This window comes from Cydia pomonella, chromosome 14 (assembly GCF_033807575.1).
Source record: "Cydia pomonella isolate Wapato2018A chromosome 14, ilCydPomo1, whole genome shotgun sequence".
In the NCBI taxonomy this organism is placed as follows: domain Eukaryota; kingdom Metazoa; phylum Arthropoda; class Insecta; order Lepidoptera; family Tortricidae; genus Cydia; species Cydia pomonella.
The window spans coordinates 1,111,222-1,131,942 of NC_084716.1; the positions used below are offsets into that span (position 1 = coordinate 1,111,222).

General features: G+C 37.5%; 1 protein-coding gene across 16 annotated transcripts in view; it reads left to right on the forward strand.

Annotated features, from left to right (window-relative positions):
• LOC133524685 (neurobeachin) overlaps positions 1-20,721 on the forward strand; it is a 963,862-nt gene that overhangs the window by 524,971 nt on the left and 418,170 nt on the right. For all 16 annotated transcript variants that reach the window (XM_061860799.1, XM_061860801.1, XM_061860790.1 and 13 more), the window contains exon 3: positions 14,816-14,942. In XM_061860799.1, the coding sequence (XP_061716783.1) occupies positions 14,816-14,942 (127 nt within the window). The remainder of the gene's footprint in view (positions 1-14,815; positions 14,943-20,721) is intronic.

Consider the following 20,721-nt stretch of genomic DNA (forward strand, 5'->3'; position numbering starts at 1 on the left):
CCAATTGTTATCTCAACCTTTCGCTATATTCGGCCTCAAAAATTAAACGTTACAATGTAATAAGACAGATATTAATTTAAGAACTAAATTAATATTGTGATAACAAAGAGAAAATCACGAATTTCCATATAAAACAAAATGTACCCAGATTTGTAGAGTGACAGAGGTATTTAGAAGGACCTCGGCGGCCTTTCTCTGATCAAATCGGGAAAATCCTGAAGAAAGGCCTGGTCAGGAGCACCCTAAACCCGCGAGCGTGTATCAGGAATGTTACGAGTATGAAAGTGAAGGAAGCGCAAGAGGTGTGTCAGTGTCAGAATCATGGCAAGTGGAAATATGTGATCTACCTACCTACCTACCCCTCCGGGAAACAGGCGTAACTACAGGGTGGGTGAATAAGAATGATACACTTTGTTTTTAAATGTTAATTATATTAAGTGCAAAATTTATTAAATATTTTTTCATAAATATATTTTTTTTATACTACGTCGGTGGCAAACAAGCATACGGCCTGCCTGATGGTAAGCAGTATCCGTAGCGTATTATTTAGGGTTGGCAATTGTAAACGGAAGATAATATCTGCCAAATGTCTACGTCTGGCAGCAAGTATTTTTTTCTCAAATGTGTTGTGTAGAACACGTTATTTGCTGGATTAGTTTCGAGAAAAAGTGACTGTGGTTGGCATCCAATTTCCTCAAATTTTGCAGCTCCTGACTTATTTCTGTGAAGCTTTCTAAATTTACGTGTCTATGCTAACAAGCTGATGAAATTTAAACAGTTAAAACCGATTATTCTACACAGATTTACTAAGATAACGCCGAAAATGTGCAAAAATAAGCTGAAAATTGCGATGATAAAGGGCTTACATTTGCCTGCTGTTAGAGGTGGACATATGTCAGACATTATGTTCCCCATCTATCTACTTATGTGTGTACCCAGATTTAAGAAGACAAAGGAGTAGTTTTTTGTCGTCGTTCGTCTTCCGTATCGTCTACCGGAATCACATAAATTTAGATAACAGTGCATACGTTGAATGTATGGGCTGAAAAGTACCGCGTTTACCCCCAAAGGCATCTTGAATCTTTCTCAAAAAGAAATATATTCAATTTAAAATGTTACCTAAAATGTAATGTAGGTATGAAAAACCGGCTAACTGTGTCTCGAACTATGTAAAATGGTCTCGTTTTAGAGTGAAAACTTAAAATTACTTCTTAAGAGTCTGCAGCAACCCAATTCTCCATACAAACGTAGTTACGCTCTCATTTTAAACGACTAGCTATATTCCTCTGAAACTTTGTACTTACAACGGGATGAGGTATATCTATGCCTGTAATTAGTTTATGTAGTTTCAGATACCAAAGCAAAAAAATACAGTGAATGTAAGTTTTTCACACAAAACTTGTTTTTGCTCTATCTCATTTGTTTTATATGCTTGTGCTATATAAACTAATTAGATGTATGGATAAACCTCATGTCATTGTATGTGCAAAGTTCCATTACAATCCAAGACGTAGTTTTAAAATAAGAACGAAACTCCATTTGTATGGGAAGGTGAAAATCGGCCGAGCTTGCTGCGGACTCTTAAGCCTTATTTTATTGATATCGATTGTATAAATGGTTTATAAAAGTTAAATTCTGATATAATGAAACGCATTAATAATATTGTCATGCTTTCGTTTCATTCCAATTTATGTATTATTTTATTTCACTCCAAACAATCATTACAATATACTGTCAATATTAATTATTTCTATCCTACATACTACCCACTAGGCCAGACAGATCGTCATATGTATTAAATAACACTGATGTACTTACACTTTATAATTTCTGATAAAAATGGCTGATGACCATTTTGGCTGCGGTTCAATGCCGGATTTAGAGGTCTGGAGGCCTCGGGCAATAAAAGAGTGGAGGCCCCCTAGGCCCAAATTATTTTCCAAGTAAAATGGTAAATTTTCCGAAGTCTCTATTGTGGGGGCCCCTCTTTTGTGGAGGCCCCGGGGCTGTAGCCCCGGTTGCCCTCCCCTAAATCAGGCCCTGCTGCGGATACCTCAAAGTTCTATAGCTGTACTATGTAAGTACATATATTATAATATTTCATGGAATGTAACCGTCTACAAATTCTGCAGTAGAACAATTTTCGGATCTCATTTATATGAAGCGCTTTTCCAGAAGGTTGCTGGTGACAGCTGCGCTTGTCATAAACGACGATGAATTGTAGTGCAGTTGTACGAGTATGTCTGTGAAATTCTTTGGTATAGTTTGGTCATTCATTTCAAACATAGACAGAGAGAATCATACTGTCCTTGTCTGTCGCTAGTACTAGCACCCAAAAGAAAGGGATGAATATTGTATGTTATGTTATATTTACTGATAAATTGGGTTTTGCCAGACTATAATTATCTCCGTACAATTATATATAAATACCAGTCACCAATATAAAAACCGTTCGAGGGTGTAATGGTAAAGCTTGCATGTTTTCCTAAGTTTCTAACCGAATTTAGTGCAGGATAAATAAAGCATCACAGATCATGATTTGAAATGGTACACTATTCATCGGCTGTCTCTCTCGCACTCGTGGTTTCAATCGTAGCGTCTATTTCGTTTTAAAGCTATATTGAACTAACGTTAGGTGTGGCTAGGTGCATGACTGGTGCTGCCCTCATTTCGTCGGCTTTTCTTCGTTAAATACCTAGATTGCGATTTATTTATTACACATGTCAATATATATGAATCTATATTGTGATAGTCAAAAATAAATTCTAATAATATCTAAAAATAACATCATAATCCAGATAGCAACAATTATTAAATGGAATGGAGTTTGGATTATGGAGTAAAATCAGTTCCAACGGGCGCCGCTAGCGTTAATATTAGACATTCTATAAAGCCTCTTTGTCATTTGTCACCATGCCGGTCACGTTCTAACAAGTATGTAAGCGCGAAAGTGATGGGTATAGTGACAGGTGATAAAAATGGAACCATGCTGCCACCGCTGTACGCACGCGGCGCACGTCCATTCTGCGTCCTTAGATACGTGTGATTGTGACAATCAGCGCCACTCCTCCGGCCACCGACTTCGCATCTTATCAAGTGTGCCCGTGGTAATTCCTATTTTCAGTTTCCCACCAGAGTTATGATACTTAGTTGGGTCATAAGTTCTGTCACAAAGGTTTTGACTGATAAAGTGTAATACAAAGCTTTAAATAAAAAAAAGTTTGCCATGAATTGAAAGCTTGTTTTATACTGATCAAAACGTAATATAATTAGTTAAAAATTTTGATCACGGCTTAATCTACTACTTGTTTATTGACGTTAGACTCAAATACGCGGCTGGATTCTGAAAAATTATACTTTACCAAAGGGATTAAAAATCAGTGTTACATTAATAAAATAGGTAACATAGTTTATTTGTATGAACCTACTTTATTAGAACGTTATTTTATCACCTGCAATTAGTTTTCCGACAAGTCTGTACTTCAGCTAATACCCTTCAAAGTTAGGGTATTTTTCAGTGATACGCGTTTGGTAAAGCACGTACAGTTGCAGGTTGGCAATACTAATACACATGAATTATATATTTTAAGAAAGAAAAGATCCAGCTTTAATTTTATGTAAGATTCGACCACTCTCTAGGGAGTTATAGCTTTTTCTTTCACAATCCATAATCCCCACGGGAACAATATGGGCCTTTGTCCTTCAGCACACCTGCAAGAAATAAGATCTTTTTCGAGCAAGTGTGATGAAAAGTATTTAATCTCTCGTCTGTGTATGATAAGTTTGATAAGGATCCTGACCGAATTTTCGGTCATCTGTTTGCATTTTTTTGAGCATGAATTATTTGTGATCTACGAACCTATACAGAACAATCGAGATTTTTTTCCTTCCGAGCCGAGCCAAGTCACTCGATTATAGACAGCAAAAACATGTTTATTTCTAGCCATTTAATTTTCTCCGTGCATAAAAGATAAATAGATAAAGCATTTATTTGTTTGCTGCAAATACACAATATCAATACATAGGCAGACAGAAGACCAACAGGAATAGTGGAATAACTTGCAGTAGTTACTTAAAGAGTGCTGAGTTGCCGGCTCAGCTATACGCTAAAGCTAAAGGTAAAACATGAAATTGAAATATTATTTTGGCCATTTACTCGAGAGGCGATCGATCTAATTTCGTTCAGAGAAGGATTATGCTTAAGAACGAGTTGGCCGTACAAAGTGTAAGCTTTTAATGCGTCTTTAGCGCCTCTGTATCAGTTTTGAACTTGTTTCGCGGGTTCTTGATCTCTCTAATCTCGTGTTCGTGCATGGCCTAGTTTTACTTCATATAGGCTTTAAGTAATACCTTTATATATAGGGATATATAGTCGGGAGCGGGCAGCACAAGTTTACGCTTTCAATGTAGCCCACAACATGGCAGAACCTATGCACGACAAAACGTACGTGAACTGAAGAGGGCAGCACTTGCTTTAGCGTGAAGTGTCAATGTACAATTTATTTTTTCTAATTCAGGCCACAAGATGGCAGATTCTCCAACGCGCACTTCGAACTTAGACTCATTTTTTAGGAATTTCATCGCGGTATCATGTTGTTACGAAATTTTGCAGTCGGTTCTGCCACTATATTACAACAAAGTTAAAATAAAATCCCGCACCAAGAACCCGCTGTATGCACATAACACGGAAGGTGGTACGATCGCAGTTTGAACTTCAACTCTCCTTGGCACTACAATAGTTAAAATGACTCTAGTATAATGTGACTCATTAATTAAAATCAAATAAAGCGATTTGGTAGAGAATTACCGGGGTGATAAACCTCAGGAAATGCAGACAGGCTGTTGAGCATATTTGCGGTAAAGACAAGTCTGCAGTGTCTGCAGTGCTAACCAATTTCTTTTATCATCTGTTACTTTCCATTTATTAAGTAATGTCCTGACCGCGGCTCAGCCGGGCTTACCGCGCGCCGGCTTAGGTCCCACATAATTACTTCTCTCTAGTTTTATTACTTGCTTTTATTGTGTCTTTATTTACCGTAAGTTCTTTACCCGGCTTAATAGCTTTTAGTGGATTTACTGTCTTTATGCTTGCTTTTTTAATATCTTTAAATGAAGAATTTGTAAAGGACCAGTGTCGCTGTTTAGTATAACTGTGTCGCTTAACATCAAACTCGGATAAATCCATTCGACCCTCTTAGGAAATATCTACCCTATTACCTTGTCTTAAAACCAAAAATAGCGAAATCTGACAGGTGTATTTATCCGAGTTTGAAGTTAAATGACTCGATTAGAGTGAAATATAATTTGCACCGATTCGACATAGGGTCAAGGAATCTAATTTTAGTACCATTTTGTACCTTGTCACAGTAACAATAGTACCTGTTAGGTCCCCAGCGACTTTCAAACACATATAACACTAGACCCTACACGTAGTGTTGTGTTCCTGCCGGTGTGTAAGGCTGCCAGAGCTCAACGAGGGTGCGGAGTGTAAGGGTCGGCAATGCGCATGTAGAAGCTCTGAAGTTGCAGGCGTCCATAGGGTACGGTGACTGCTTACCATCAGGCGGGCTGTATGCTCGTTTGCTGCCGACGTAGTACGAAGTGGTACAGAAATTAAATTCTTTGATTGTATAACTTGTACGAGAGATCGATGCCAATTATTTTTATCAATTTATTAATTATGCCTCTTACTATTATTGAACACCCTAATCTGCCCGTGATTTCTCATCCCATCACTACTCTCGTATTACCTTACTTTTTCCCCTATTTACATACTTATGAAATGTTATCCAAATCCGTTCTGTTGTTTTTGTGTGACTCGGTACAAACATGCAAATCATTCATCACATTTATGAGCGTATAAATTTCATCACATTTATGAGCGTATAAACGCAAGTTTGTGATGCACACTCATCTCTATACTGTTAGCTGACAATTTGTAAACCATATTACAATTACATAGGGTCCACTATTGTTTTCCTTCCATTCTTTTTTCTTTGCCACAGGGTAACTAAAGTTCCCTCGCGATGGCTGCCCAAATTACTACGTAAAATGTCTTTTAAGGTTCAATTATTTTCACACCCCCGTATCACTTGACCAGGCTCGCAGAAGTCAAAGGAGGCTTCCAAAGCTAATTAAGTGATACATCACGCCCCGCAAGTACCAGGCACGCAGCGCGCTGAAGAGGCGCTTGATGGACGACACGTCACCCTGACGGGCCCGGATTCCGCCCCGTCATCTTATTAAAACGTTTTTCTTTAGCGAGGGGCGCTGTCTTTTACGGGTGGTTTTTACACTAAAAAGGTATTCTTAACTCTGTGTGACCGCTATTTGAGGAATTTGGATGTTTGGTATATTTTTTACACTAATGATTTGTAGGTAGGTATGTAAAGCATAGTTCATATAGAATTGGTACGCATTAGAAGATTTTCATTTTTTTAAGTAAATAAAATAAGAAAGTTATGAATGGTGAATTGAATAGTAATGTATTTAGCTTTCAAATATGTATAAATTTAAAAAAAATCTCTGTTATGTAAATAATTACGAACTGTTTCATAATTGACCCTCCTCATCTTCTGGACAACACTTTTGTTAATATTTTTGGCGTGTTGATTTCTTATAGATCGCAATGAATTGATACCCTGGACAATTTGACTAGTCTTGTTTAATTTTTTTTTCATAATTGCTCAGTAGTTTTCGAATGATTGAAATTGGGGACAATTCGGAGGATTCATATCGCGGGGTATGTAATTGGCCTGATTATTAGCATAGGTACCATGCCAAAACTTTTTTTAAGTAGTGACAGCTGGCTAAATCTGGCCAACATTTCACAGGACCGTTATGGCTTCTAATAAATGGCAATACTCATTTCTCTAAGCACTCTTTAATATAAAGGTCCGACTTCATTGTTGACTATGTTATAAAACTTTTCGTCTTACCGCCGCAATTATAAATTCATTGCCATATCATATGTTTTTGGCGAACTTGTCAAGTTTCACGAACTTATATATTTCGGGTACATCACCTCTATTAATGGCCAGATAAAACTTCGAACCGAGCAGTTGATTTAAATCGAGTTTTACATACGTCTTGTCGTCCAACAACAAGTAATATTTTCGAGTTTTGTCAATACTGGGTCGTACAATAGTCGAGCTAGTGTTTTAGCTTGTCGGATCTGTTCAATAGTCCGATTTGGCTGTTTTATTGCTCGATAGCTCTTATAGCCACCTCTGAGGTGAATTTTTGAGATAAATCGTAATTAGACTGTCCTGAATTTTGTTTGAGTGACCTTGGGACTTTTTTTTTCAAAATCTTGTTATTTATCCCAGACCTCCGATTAGTTTTATGACCCTACAAATACTAGTTTTTAGCATCTTAAGCGACTTAGCTGTCTTCGTCCGGGATCGATAAGAATTTTCGAAGTATTTGTGCACGATCAATCTCCTTTTCTCAATTTTCATGGTCGAAAACTTTAAAATTCATAAAGCTAGAAAAATAATATTTTCACCATTAATACTTTGAAGGTGAAGGAATTATTATTTTTTAAACATTGCTAATAATGTGTCAATTCTATATGAACTAAGCTTTATGCCTAAAAGGGGGCGTGAAGTTAGGAAATTAGAAGGAAGCAAAAGATATGGCGCGCCGAACGAAACTTGCGATGGAAGAAATGGCCATCGAGCGAGTTTTTATGTTTTATCTAAATCATTTTGAAAATATACTTATTTTTAAAATTTTACTAATCAGATCCCTAGTGCTATGGTATGCAAGGCCACGAATTAACGATATGCAACTGAAAAACAATTAAAATATACGGCTCGATTCGAAGAATGATTAAGACACGTTTAAGATCTTGGAAAGATCTTTAAAAGATCGATAACTAAACGACATGTCAAAACTGACGTTTATTTCGATTCCGCTGTGATCCCAATAAGATCTATCTACGATATTTCTAACGTCAAAGTGACATTGGTTGCCCAAATCGAGCTGCTTCTGTCAATTATACGAGGACGACATACAAACGATATCTTAATGAGAACTTATCTAAACCAGAACTTATCGTATTTCATTCTTCGAATCGGGCGGAATCAAGTGCGGCTACCACACAACGAGTCACTGACTTGACACTGATATATTCGCTAACGTCTACGGAACTTACTTTCCATGCATCTCGCTCGCACTAATATACCAGTACGAGCGAGATGTCAGTGAAAGCTCGAGGTGAGGCTATAGATTCCGTGTGACTTTTTTTGGCATTTACCCCTGATATATTCAATTATTTGAACTTGTAATATGATATCGTTAACGAGCAAATTTTTAAGAAACCTTAAATATAAATAAACGTCTTTAAGTAATTAGCGAAGACGTGACCTTGGAAGTTGGACAAAAAATCCCCGAAAAGAGATTCTTCAGAATTTCCGAGCAACGAAATACAATACCATTGTTCTTTAATAACGCCCGGGCCAAAATTAATTTGATCTTAGCAAAGCGGCCAATTCATTCGGCCCCTCGATGTTTTCAAAAGAGCAGTTTGTACTGTTTTGCGAGATTTTTTGTAGGAATTTTCTGTTTATAATTCTGAGAAGCCGATTTACTCTTACAACGTCAATTTAATTTTGGGCCGATTTTATTTGCTGTCGATTTTTTTCGTTAGGTATATTTGGATAAAGGCGACGTTCGAATTCAGACTAACCCAGCATTACTGCTGCAGTACTACAGCGCGACATTGCTGTCGACTGAATTGCTAATAAAAAGTTATTTTATTTTATCAAAGTCTAGCCCAGTATACGTGTTTGAGATTAATATTTAAGGTCGTTATATACTAATCACCTACACGGGTCATGCATGATTACATTCAATTATTATTTAATTTTAATTTAATTACTGCAGCAAATTTCAAAATCGATTAAGACATTAGCGACCGTAATCCATAAGTAATACAGTCGGCAGAAAATGTCAAATGTAATATAAATTTACATTTTGACGTTTTCTGCAGTAAACTACCTCAGTCTAGCTAGAGTAGAGTTAGACTGTGGGAGATTACTGCAGTGCGGCACAAAAATATTCAATACAAACATGCATGTGCCGCACACTGTGGAAACCGCCTTAACCTTTTCGCCGCCATTGACTTGATATAAAGTCAGTACATTTCGTGCCCCACACGCCACGACTTCATATCAAGTAATGGTTTTGCTCAGGTTTGTATAGAATTAGAATAGAATAGAATTTGTTTTATTCATAAACACACAAACAGTAATAGGCATACATAAAAGAGAACATAGTGAGAGTAAAGTGTCACGAAATGGCCTCATCTCAGCATGTTGCTGACGACTTCCAGCGCTGATCTTCGAGTGCGAAATAATCACGCAAGGTAACAGACAAAAGGAAACAAAAATAAACCGAAATAAATTAATAACCGAAATAGTATACGTGCATGCGTACGTGCAGTGGTTTGTATGCGTTTTTGACGAGGCGTTGATGACACTTTAATACTTCATTGACGTGGCGGCGAAAATGTTAAACATGGCGTACAAGATGAGAAGTTGCCGGCGCATGTTCATTATCTGCACATTATCCCGGTTGCCTCGTTTCATTCGGCTGACGGAAGCAACGTTCATAGTCACACTTCTAAATGCTTTAAATGTTACTTCCTAATACGTCTAAATGTATGAGACGCGTTAGTAAAGCGCTTCACATGCCTCACTTTACTAGTAAATGCAGGGCCGACAGCTATAGGCAGGGGGAGGAAACTAGAGCGTTCGGGCATTCTCGGCTTCGTTCGCCACAGTATTGCTCCGAGCAAATATTAGGGTTAGCAAAACTTGAAGTTCCTTTGCATGCACAAACACAAAACACAAATTAAATAATTGCGCCATCTTTACATGCAATAATGGGCCCCCATACAAAATATGTTCAATACTTAGACCGTCGCAACCACAGATAAGATAATTATATTAATTTTGACAACCATAATTAGCCGAAAGGGATAGTTCCAACGGACATATCGGCCCTGAATCGCTGTCAAACTTCGGTTTTGTAGGAAGTTTCCTTTCTGTACGGTAGTCTCACTTTTGATATATTTTTTAGCATACAATTAACACTTACAGTTCAACCTTACGTGCTAATTGGAATTACATTTCTTAATAGCAAGCAACATGCATTTTCGAATAAATAAGTGAAATGATTATTATAAGTACATTTGATTTAAATCTATAACACATTACATTATAATTATGAAGCAATAACAAAAGAGATCGAGGGAGTAAAATGAGTGGCAGTAGTATTATTTATTCTGTGCTACAAGGTAGAGATATCTATTTACATCTCATTTGAAACTGGCTGTCCATGGTAATTCAGCGTGGAAATGCTGCGAGCATCATGGGCGCCTTTGCACCGGGGACGGCGGGGAGCGGTTTGTTTGTGTAAATTTTAAGTTTTAATAATATAATAATTTATTTGAAACTTATTGCTGCGTCGGTGTCGTCACATCTGTGACTGAATTAAGTAAAATATTTGAAATACTGTAATATCTTCATTATCTCTCAAAACCTTTACATCTTTCAGAATAAACATGGCGAACGAGATGAGAAGTTGCCGCGAGTAATGAGTCGCGGCGCCATTGCGAACTTTCTACTCACTTAGGCAACTTCGCGAACACATCGCGATCATTATCTGCACATTATGACGGCAGTCTGGATTCGGTTGAGCGGCGTAACGTAATGTGGTCAGTCAAACTTGTAAACGAATAGATTGTTTCGAATCCATACTAATACATACGTACACTTAATATAATTGCGAATTAGTAAAATAGCTATGCATTCACGAATATGAATTGAATGATGCGGTTTCCTAAATTAAATCGCTATCTATTCACTTTGAGCGTTGCGGATAATTTAATTTTAATAATAATTGAAGCCTATAAAACATTGATAAGCATTAGGTGCTTTAAAATAAATAAATAAAATATTGATATATTAGCACTATTATTCGTATCGGAGAGCCTACCACGAATATAAAAAAAAATGCCTCTTTATCACTCTTGCATAAATTAGCAGTGGCAGCATGGTTCCATTTTTATCGCTTGTCACTATGTCCATCACTTTCGCGCTTACATACTTGTTAGAACGTGATAGGCATTGTGACAAATGATAACGAGATACATAGATACAATATGGATCGGATATGTCAGTGTCAAACGTGACGTAATTTGATTTTATCTTATATATTAATTAATCACGTGTCATATTCAAACTAGCTACCAGGCTGTAAGGAAATCCAAGGAGGTATTACATTCCCGAGGGGTGTACGGTTAAAATAGGTGGGTGGGACTATACGCCGCATCGGTTCCCATTGGTTAGCTATTTTAAAACTGGAACAAAAAAATACAACCGCGGAGTCAGGTTGAATTCCACGAAGTCCGAGTGTCTCGGACGGTTGTCACGGTTGTAAGTACAGAGGTGATCAACAATATCTGGACATGCACTCTAGTGCCTTGACAATAGAGTTGTGTTCAGATATTTTGAGTTACTTGATCGCTCCGATATACCTGATGGCGACTATAAAAAGTTGCGCGGTGATTTGCTGGTGGATAGAACGATTTTATAGAGAAGACTTTGGGACTAAAGCTACTTAGTTTGTTTATCACTTAAAATTTTTACTTAAGTGTGCACTTAAATAAAATAATACAAATGATTTATGGAGCCAAGGTTCAACAAGTCCCAACTGAGCCGATCGAAGTTTAAATAGTAAGAAACGTGTTAAATGTCTTAAATGCGTGGCTAAACAATACCATTAAACTCCTTTAAGAAGCGTTTGTTTGAAATTTTCCAAATTCCAAGTTGGATTGTGAGATTTCGCTGAACTTGTAATTTCCCCGAGATTGTTCCGCTAACCGCAGAAGAATGTAATGCAATTACAACCGCTCTCGTTAGGCGAGAATGAACGCTTTGTTTCATGCTCCTGCTTGCTTCTGGTGCCCTCGTGGTTCATTTCTGAAGCGGGTTTGTTATTAAATAAAATATGAGAAGGAAATGTTTTCTACCACCTTTTTTTATACAAAAAGCTGTTCAATGTGCACTATATTTTTAAAAGTATTAAGCTCTTTGTACGCTCTGTTGTCCTCGTGATCCTGGGAATTAAAATAACCATGTGTGACTTTGAAATATGGGTGTACGAGAAAAAAAGGGTCGGAACGGCTTATGAAGCCTCCCGTTTGGCTCTGTTGTCTTGGTCTTCTTGGGAATAAATTTAGACTTGTGTGACTTTTTGGCCAACTTCAAGAATTTACATTTTATGGACTGAATGAAGGGCGAATTTAGAGTTAAATTACTAAGGAAAGTCGAGTAGAAATCTAGTTACAAGTAAAATTAATTATGCTAGTATGCTAATGAAGTTTAGAGTCGTTAAGTTGTACAAAAGGTCAGGTCGTTTTTGCCATCAACAAACACGTCGTCTCAAAATTAGCATAAATTAGTGCAAATTAAGGTTGGCGCACACTTCACGTTAAAATTACGGGCGTTGCAGCGAACGGTGCAAAGGGAAAACAATTTCATTAAAAATATTCCGCATTCCTGGTTGTTTTCGCTTGGCACGCTTTGTGGAGCTTCGTAGATTACCTAGCATGAGACCCAGCATTTATGAAGCATAAGTACAATGATACGAGTATCTTGACGTTTGTACATACCTGCTTGTAAAATAAAATATAAATGGAGGCTAACTGAACAACGCTATTAGCGTAGTATAAATGACAATTCTTAAACCTTATTGCAAACATATTAAGTCCACTGATGATCAGTCAATCTGATGTCTGTGTATGATAAGGATCCTGACCGAATTTTTAGTCATCTTTTTAAATTTTTTTCGAGAACATGTTTTTCTGTTTTATACAGCACACAACCCAGGTAAACCCACGATTTTTGACAGGTGCTCGTATGAAGGGTTAAAAAAGTATTACTGTTAGTATGTACATACAACTCCATTATATTAATACATTTGAGATGATTCACGAATCTTTCTATATGCTTCATCTAAAGTTAGGAGACAATTTAAGTACTGTTCCCGCTTTATTAATGATCGATGAGGGCCTAACGTGGGCATCACACATAGATGAGACTTGTAATAATAATAAGCTGTCTTCAGCGTCCTATGCATTGTCTAGGTTGGCTCCCAGTCTGTCTATAGATAATATAAAGAAAGCATACTATGGGTACTTTCATTCCATTTTAACCTACGGTATCGATTTGTGGTGTACCGCAGCTGATCGTGACAAGATATTTAAAATTCAAAAACGTGCCATTCGGGTTATTGCTAGAAAACCTGTTGATTACCCGGCACAAGAATTATTTAAAAAACTCAAAATCTTAACTTTGCATAGCATTTACATCCTTGAGGCTTGCAAATACGTCAGACTGAATCTCAGCTTGTACATGACCAACGCGCAGCGCCTCGGCTGCAAGGCGCGCCGACCGCACCTGCTGCTCGCGCCATGCGCGCGCCTAGCCAAAACTCGCAAGTCGCTTGCTGTGTTTGGCGTTAAAATCTATAACGCTCTTCCGGCAGATATAAAAAAAAAACACCAAGTGATACAATCTTCCTTAACAAATTAAAAACATATCTTCTAGGGATGGCCTTTTATAGCACTGATGATTTTTTCGAATCATAAAAATCATCACTAACCCAAACAAATAACAAGTAATTAATTATAAATTTAAATGTGATAATGTAATTAATATGAATTTGTAATAATAATTAACTGGTACCTGACATGTAAAATTATTTAAGCATAGATATGTACATTTATTTATTGACTTGTAAAATTTGCCCTTTATCAATAAAACATCTGAATCTGAATTAAGCTGTTTGCACCGTACAATCTAGTGCATTATAGCTTAACGCTGCGTTGTTTTCCACCATTTTTCCTAACGGGCTAAAATAAAAGGCGACGTCTTATATAATTTATCAGACGCATCTTTACCGTATGTATTAGCTAATGATTGAAAATAATAAACCCAGCTAGTGAGCATTTGAGTGCTTTGGTGCGACATGACATGATTATCTGTCTGTTCTTGTAGCGAAAAATGTCATTTAATGGATTGTGTGTTACTTTCTATTCTAATACACAGGCCATAAGCAAGCACCATATATACATGTATGATATAGACTGTAGGTGTTTATTATTATATGATGTAACTAAAAATTTACGGTTTAACGCAATTTTCCTTTATCTGTGCTATAACACATTGCTTCGTACCAAATTTCAAGATTCTGTAGGTTTTGATTCCCTTGCGAGTGTCGAAAATTTGCGACTTAAACGGCTGTATCTTTTGATTGCGTTGGCTTAGAAGTTTGATTTTTTCACAGCTCCAAGGGACAGTAGACCTGAGTATTTGATATAAATTCCAGCTGGATAAACTCCACGCGTACCTGAGAAAAAGGGTCTTGACAGACAGACAGACGGACGGACGAACAAAAAAGTGATCCTATAGGGGTTCCGTTTTTTCCTTTCGAGGTCCGCAACTCTAACAAAGACATGTCCATCAAAAGATACATAGTATGTGATGATAGTCCAAGTACTCCAAATGCAGCGTCAATGTCAGGTATGGTTGTAGAAATATAATTTGCACCAAATTCTCGATCATCTTGTATTTTGAATCTGTATCTGTACTTACGTTCTTATCGTCACTAAGCCACGGTTGATTGTCAAAGAAAATAATTAAACATAAAGCTTATTTATAATGATCAAATTATCAATTACATTACAAATTTTGTAACAAGAAAATATTGGAAAATCATGGCTAAAATATTGTTTTCCTTTCAGGCGGAGATCTGGTCTGTGTTCATCGCGATCCTTCGCAAGAGCGTCCGCAACCTGCAAGCCTGCACCGACGTGGGATTAATCCACCATGTGCTGCAGCGATTGCCGCGCGCCGAGACCGTTGTCGCAGGTATGTGCACGGCCTTAAATACTATGACCACGGTAACTTTGCACAAACTTGGCAATAAAAATGCGTAAATATTTCTAGGAAACTTAGTGTGTTCCAACAGTATCTCCTGTGCAACTCCATATGCCTACGGGCGGCAGAAGAACTGTATTTTATGCGTCGGTAATGTCGGTATTTAAAACTTAAAGAACTCATGTGCTAGTACGAGCGAGACGCATAGAAAGTAAATTACGCAGATGTTAGCGAATATGTCAGTGTCAGGTCCGTGTCAGGCTCGTGGTAAGGCTATAGTTAGCATCATTGATTGCTTACCATCAAGCGGGCCATGTGCTTGTTTGCCGCCGACGTATTTAAATATAATTTTGTATATAATTATATATAATTATGTAGAAGGAAGATGGCTCAATCATTAAAATTCTAATTGAGAATTAAACTCTGGTCTTTTAGGTATTAAACGAACTTAATTTACCATAATGCGTTTTTACGCTAAACTGCGTTGACAAACACATTAACTCTTAAACCAATTTGAAGAAGCTTTTACATTATTTTGCTTTCTTTGTGCCGAGGATTGTCCGCTGGACCAAATTAAGCAGTTCCAGTGAATTGCAGGGTTGCTTAATAACTGAGCAGTTTGCGACGTTCATTTGTTTGGGAAGGGGCCTGACTTTGGGTATTTTAAACCTTAACGGTCCCGTCCAAGAAAATAATAATTCTTTATTATAATAATTTTGACATCGTTCGCTAGAAAACTGAGTTGTAAGAAGATTAAAAATGTATACGAGGGAATTACTGGCACTAGTAACTAGGTCATGGTAACGATATTTTATTTCAGCCAGTGGATGTCATTCCAGATCTAGAGCAGAGCCCAACTGGGGAAGTACCTCCACCTTACAGAAAACCGCAGCCAAATAACACTAGACCCTACTCATAGTGTTGTGTTCCTGCCGGTGAGTAAGGTTGCCAGAGCTCAACGAGGGGGGTGGGGTTAGGGTCGGCAACGCGCATGTAACTCCTCTAGAGTTGCAGGTGTACATAGGCTACGGAGACTGCTTACCATCAGGCAGGCCGTATGCTTGTTTGCCACCGACGTAGTATAAATTTTAATCAAACGGTCATCTTGTTTTTGTGGCTACCATGCTACTGTAAGAGATTGGCACAGTATTTATCACGCTGTCCCGTTAAAAATACGACCGGATGATGACATTTACAATGCCCATACCGACAAGAGAGGTAAGGGCATTGTGAATGTCATCTCGCTTTGTGTGGTAAGACACAGCCAGCGCATGTCTTATTAGAAATAGTCAAGGTAAAAGGCTCCATCATACTTCTGAATTCCTCGTATTCGTGTGAAATCTTTAACCCTTTTAGGCTTCTATTTTATATAAAACATAACCTTATCTCGACAAGTTTTGGACACTGGTGAAATTTAGCTTTGTATTAATGTAAAATGTGTATTTTGTTATGGTTCCCATCTTGAGTACGTCATAATTGTCTGTCCCAAAATAACTCACTTTCTGTCAGAGGCATGTAAATTTCTTATTTCATAGTTAGCTTTTTTTACTTGCATTACATTTGTTTTACGTCCATTATTCTTCTGATTCTTTGGTTATCATGAGAGATATACTTAAAGCGCGACCAGAAATATATGATCATTGTCAAGAGGGCGCTGTTATTCTTATGTATAGGGTGCCAGTTCAGTTTAGTATGAAAAATTTAGTTCCAATGAAATTCCGCAATATGGCGCGTGATCATATATTACTGGTCAGGCTTTAAGTACATTCGGGGTCCTCATTTCTTTTCAAAATATTATATTTTCGTATGGTTGTATTTGAATAACGCCAATCTCTTGTAGTTATATATTTATTATATGTTTGTAGAGTTCCTTATGAATAATAAATTATTATAATTTGGATTGTAATGCTATTTCTATTCATATGGATAACAATCCTTATTAGCTTAAGTTTATGTTGCCTTCGTGAGCTTGAACAGATCCAAAAAACAAAAACATAATTTCGTCAGTAATGCGCTTTCAAATTATGTTAACTATGTATTTATATCAACGGCATCCTGTGAGACATGGGATGGTGGCATTTGGGAGCACCCTTCCTTAAGGAAACACCTCTATCATCCTTCTGATTCTCTGGTGGTCCTGTGAATAGCTATTAACCCTTTTTGGGCCCCCTTACCCAAGCTTTATTTTGTCCCGCTTTAATTATGATATCACTTTTGGCTAACCTAACCATTCTGTCAACTGCTTTTACTTACGGAATGAATGACATACAGTCAAGTCTAAAAGTATCTATACGAACCAAGTCCCAAAAATATGTATACATTACCTTATTGCCCATAAATGCAGGTGTATACTTATTTTTGGCGCTTTGTTGTCCGTACCTATATTTTCAAACGTGGCCGTACATAATTCTCTAGTTGCTACTACTGGTTTGGCAATATCAATAATGATCCCGACTTTTATGGTTATTGAGCCACGCCCTTTTTACTTCTATTCCAAACCCCTTATCTTTTATTCCGTCAGTTAACGGTTTTTTGTTACAGTAAGAACCATTTCGTATTGTAAAAAAAACCTCTTAACTGAGACATCTAAAATACCTCCACCACCCTTCTGATGCTCTGGTATTCATGTGAAACATTTAACCCTTCTAGAACATTCCCTACATTTTTTGTGAATCGCCCATGTTTGTTATACAGATTAAAAATGTCAGCCGGCATTAAGTTTTATCCTGTTAATTTTGCCATATTTATTCTTCAGCTGTCATTACATGGTTGCGAACTAATACTATGTTTATGTATACTCATATACTGTTTATCAAGCCACACCCACTGTTCCCTTGAGATCTCCCCATCGCCCACCCGCTTCGAGCAAAAACTGTGTTTTGCTATTATAGATCCCTTTAGTAGGGTCCCTTGAGTCTTATGTTGCTTTGGTAAGTTCAAGGAAGTCCAATTCAAAATGTCTTGATAAATTAAAATTGTGTTATTATCATTAGACTCAATAATCGTCAAGAAACCTATCATCTAAAAAATATGGAGCTGAAATTGTAGACTACAGCAACTTAAGGCTCTCCTTATTCTTCAACTAATCAGAAAGTTGGATTTTATACACAAGAGTGACAAAGTGCAAATGCAAATTATCTATTTCACACTTGCTCGTAGCGTGGAACTTATTTAATAATCATAATCGTTATTTGTTTTACAAGGGGGCAAAGTTGTTGTTTAACCGCTCGTGCTAATATTAATAGGTACCGGTGCAAGCGAAAGATTCCAAAATTGAACCACGAACGTAGCGAGTGGGTCGAAAAGTGGAATCTTGAGCGTTGCGAGAGTTACAAAGCTCGAGGTTTACACAAACTTTGCCTACGAGTGAATCACAAAATTTTTGATCACGCCAAGGCGAGGAAAATACTAAATAACTATAAAATACAAAAAAAAACAAGCCAAATCAATGTCAAATGAACGTTATTCAAAAAATAACGTTCAAAATCATAATTTAAAAGAACATTTTCAACAAACAAATTCTTCTCTAGACACGCCGCGCTTAACGATATTCTCCGCCGGTCTCTTGCCAGCGTGAACGTGCCAGCTCTTCTTGAGCCAGCTGGTATTGTAAGAGACGATGGTAAGAGACCGGACGGAATGTCACTAATTCCGTGGAAGATGGGACGGGTGCTGGTGTGGGACGCCACATGTGTCACACCCTAGCCCCGTCTCATCTCCACGGCACAACTGCAAAAGCCGGCGCGGCGGCAGAGGCGGCCGAAAAATTAAAAAAGATCAAATATAGAGGTCTCGGCCCCGAATACGATTTCGTACCTTTTGGCGTCGAGACCTTTGGCCCGTGGGGTCCGAATGCATCTACACTATTCAAGGAATTATCCAAAAAATAGCAGACGCTACCGGTGATCGTAGAGCTGGCAGCTTCCTCGCACAGAGAATAAGTATTGCGATACAACGAGGAAATGCTGCTAGCATCTACGGCACCATGCCGCAGGGGGATAGTTTTTAATTATTTATTTTAAGATTAGTTTAATTTATTTTTAGATTTAGATTTTAAGTTTTATATGTATTATGTTGTGTTTTTAAATAAATTAGTGAATACATTTTATAATTAAATATTTAAAAGTAAATTCTACCAGCCAACATAAGAAATCAACTCAAAATCGGCATCTGATCACTTTGCCCCACATGTGGATAAAATGCAACTTTCTCATTCGGTTTTGAACAATCAAGAGGGCCTTTACCAACTGGTGTGGGTGGGAAAATATTTGTTAAGAAATTACTGATAATCCGACTGACTTAAGGAGGTATTTGATTGCTAATAATATGTATGGAAACGGAGCCTTATTAAATTGATCGAGTAGATTTTACAACGCGGTCTGGAGGGCGCCGGCGCCCCGCCGACCGCCTGCCGGGGCCCGCCGGCCGGCAGCGGCTGGGTCGAGGGGCGGCAGGCAGTACGACAGAAGCAACACTGCATACTCGTACTAACTGTTTTAACAATTAGAACCGTAAAACCACCCAACTATAGTCCAAAGCTCCCAACTATGGTCCACAAATAAACTCAATTTTTCTCGTTCAGGTGTGTATTTTACTATATTTTTGTAGTTCTAAGGCAAAGTATGTTTATAAATGGAAGGTAAAACTAGGAGTAAACCAAAAGAAACATTCGTATAGATACTTAATTTCCTTTTGAACTTGTGGACCATAGTTGCAGTATTGGACTAGAGTTGGGTAGTTTTACGGAATTTGATTAATATGAAAGTTTCTTGCTTTCCTCGGAAATGTGTTAAAAAACATCGTATGAAACGCTTTTGCATTGGTCATTACACACATCGGGTTTCTTATTGCGCAATGACGCCTCGTGATGTGTAATGATAAACGTAGCTTGCTAAAAACTTTTTTATGTTACTATAACTGAGCCGCGCCCGCCGTTTCTTGGGGTTTCCGTTGCCTGACTACCTGCTTAGTCAAAATGGTAAATTATAATGGGAGTTCTTAAATCTTATGTTGCCTTGGTATTTTCAAGGAGGCCCAAGAAGTCAAAACGTCTTAATAATGTTGCGTTATTATATATTACATACAAACACACAATATCATTTAAATTTCATACTTATTTATTTGGTAAACTTTCATTCATTGATGTCTGAGATACCAATATTATAGTTCCCATTTATTTTGATGACGGGCAAGATCGCCGCCATTTTCCGTTAACTGTGCATCGGTGAACCTTATTCCAAAAGGTAAAAGGTGTTGCTGTTTGTAAGTACTTACACTATATGGCATTATTTTTTATTCGTCATCATTATGTCGATATATTGTATGGTTCCCATTTGTAAAGCCCCTCCCCCCCACCCCCTTACCTACCTGAGCCTTTTAGCTACCTGCTTCTATTCAAACTATAAACAGTATAAACGTTCCTTGCTTAAATTGCTTTTCGCGTCGCGTTCTTAAAGTTTATGCTGCCTTAGTAAATCCGAGGAAGTCTAAGAAGTCATAACGTCTTCAGAAGTCAATCCAGATTTTCTTTTAATATACTTATTCAGTGAACTTTGATATCCTACAATTTCTGTTGCTTGAGTAAGCTTAAGAAAATGCGATTAAAGTTTTTATTTCATATATTTTCAAACGGTTTGGTTTCTCGCCAGAAGTTTGCATTTCTCCCTTATCTAGTAATACTACTTCCATTCTTTAAAGTGTTATTTTTTAATAAACTTCCGGAAAGTCTTAAAAGTTTGGTGCCTGAACAGCAAAGCCTAGCAGCCTAACT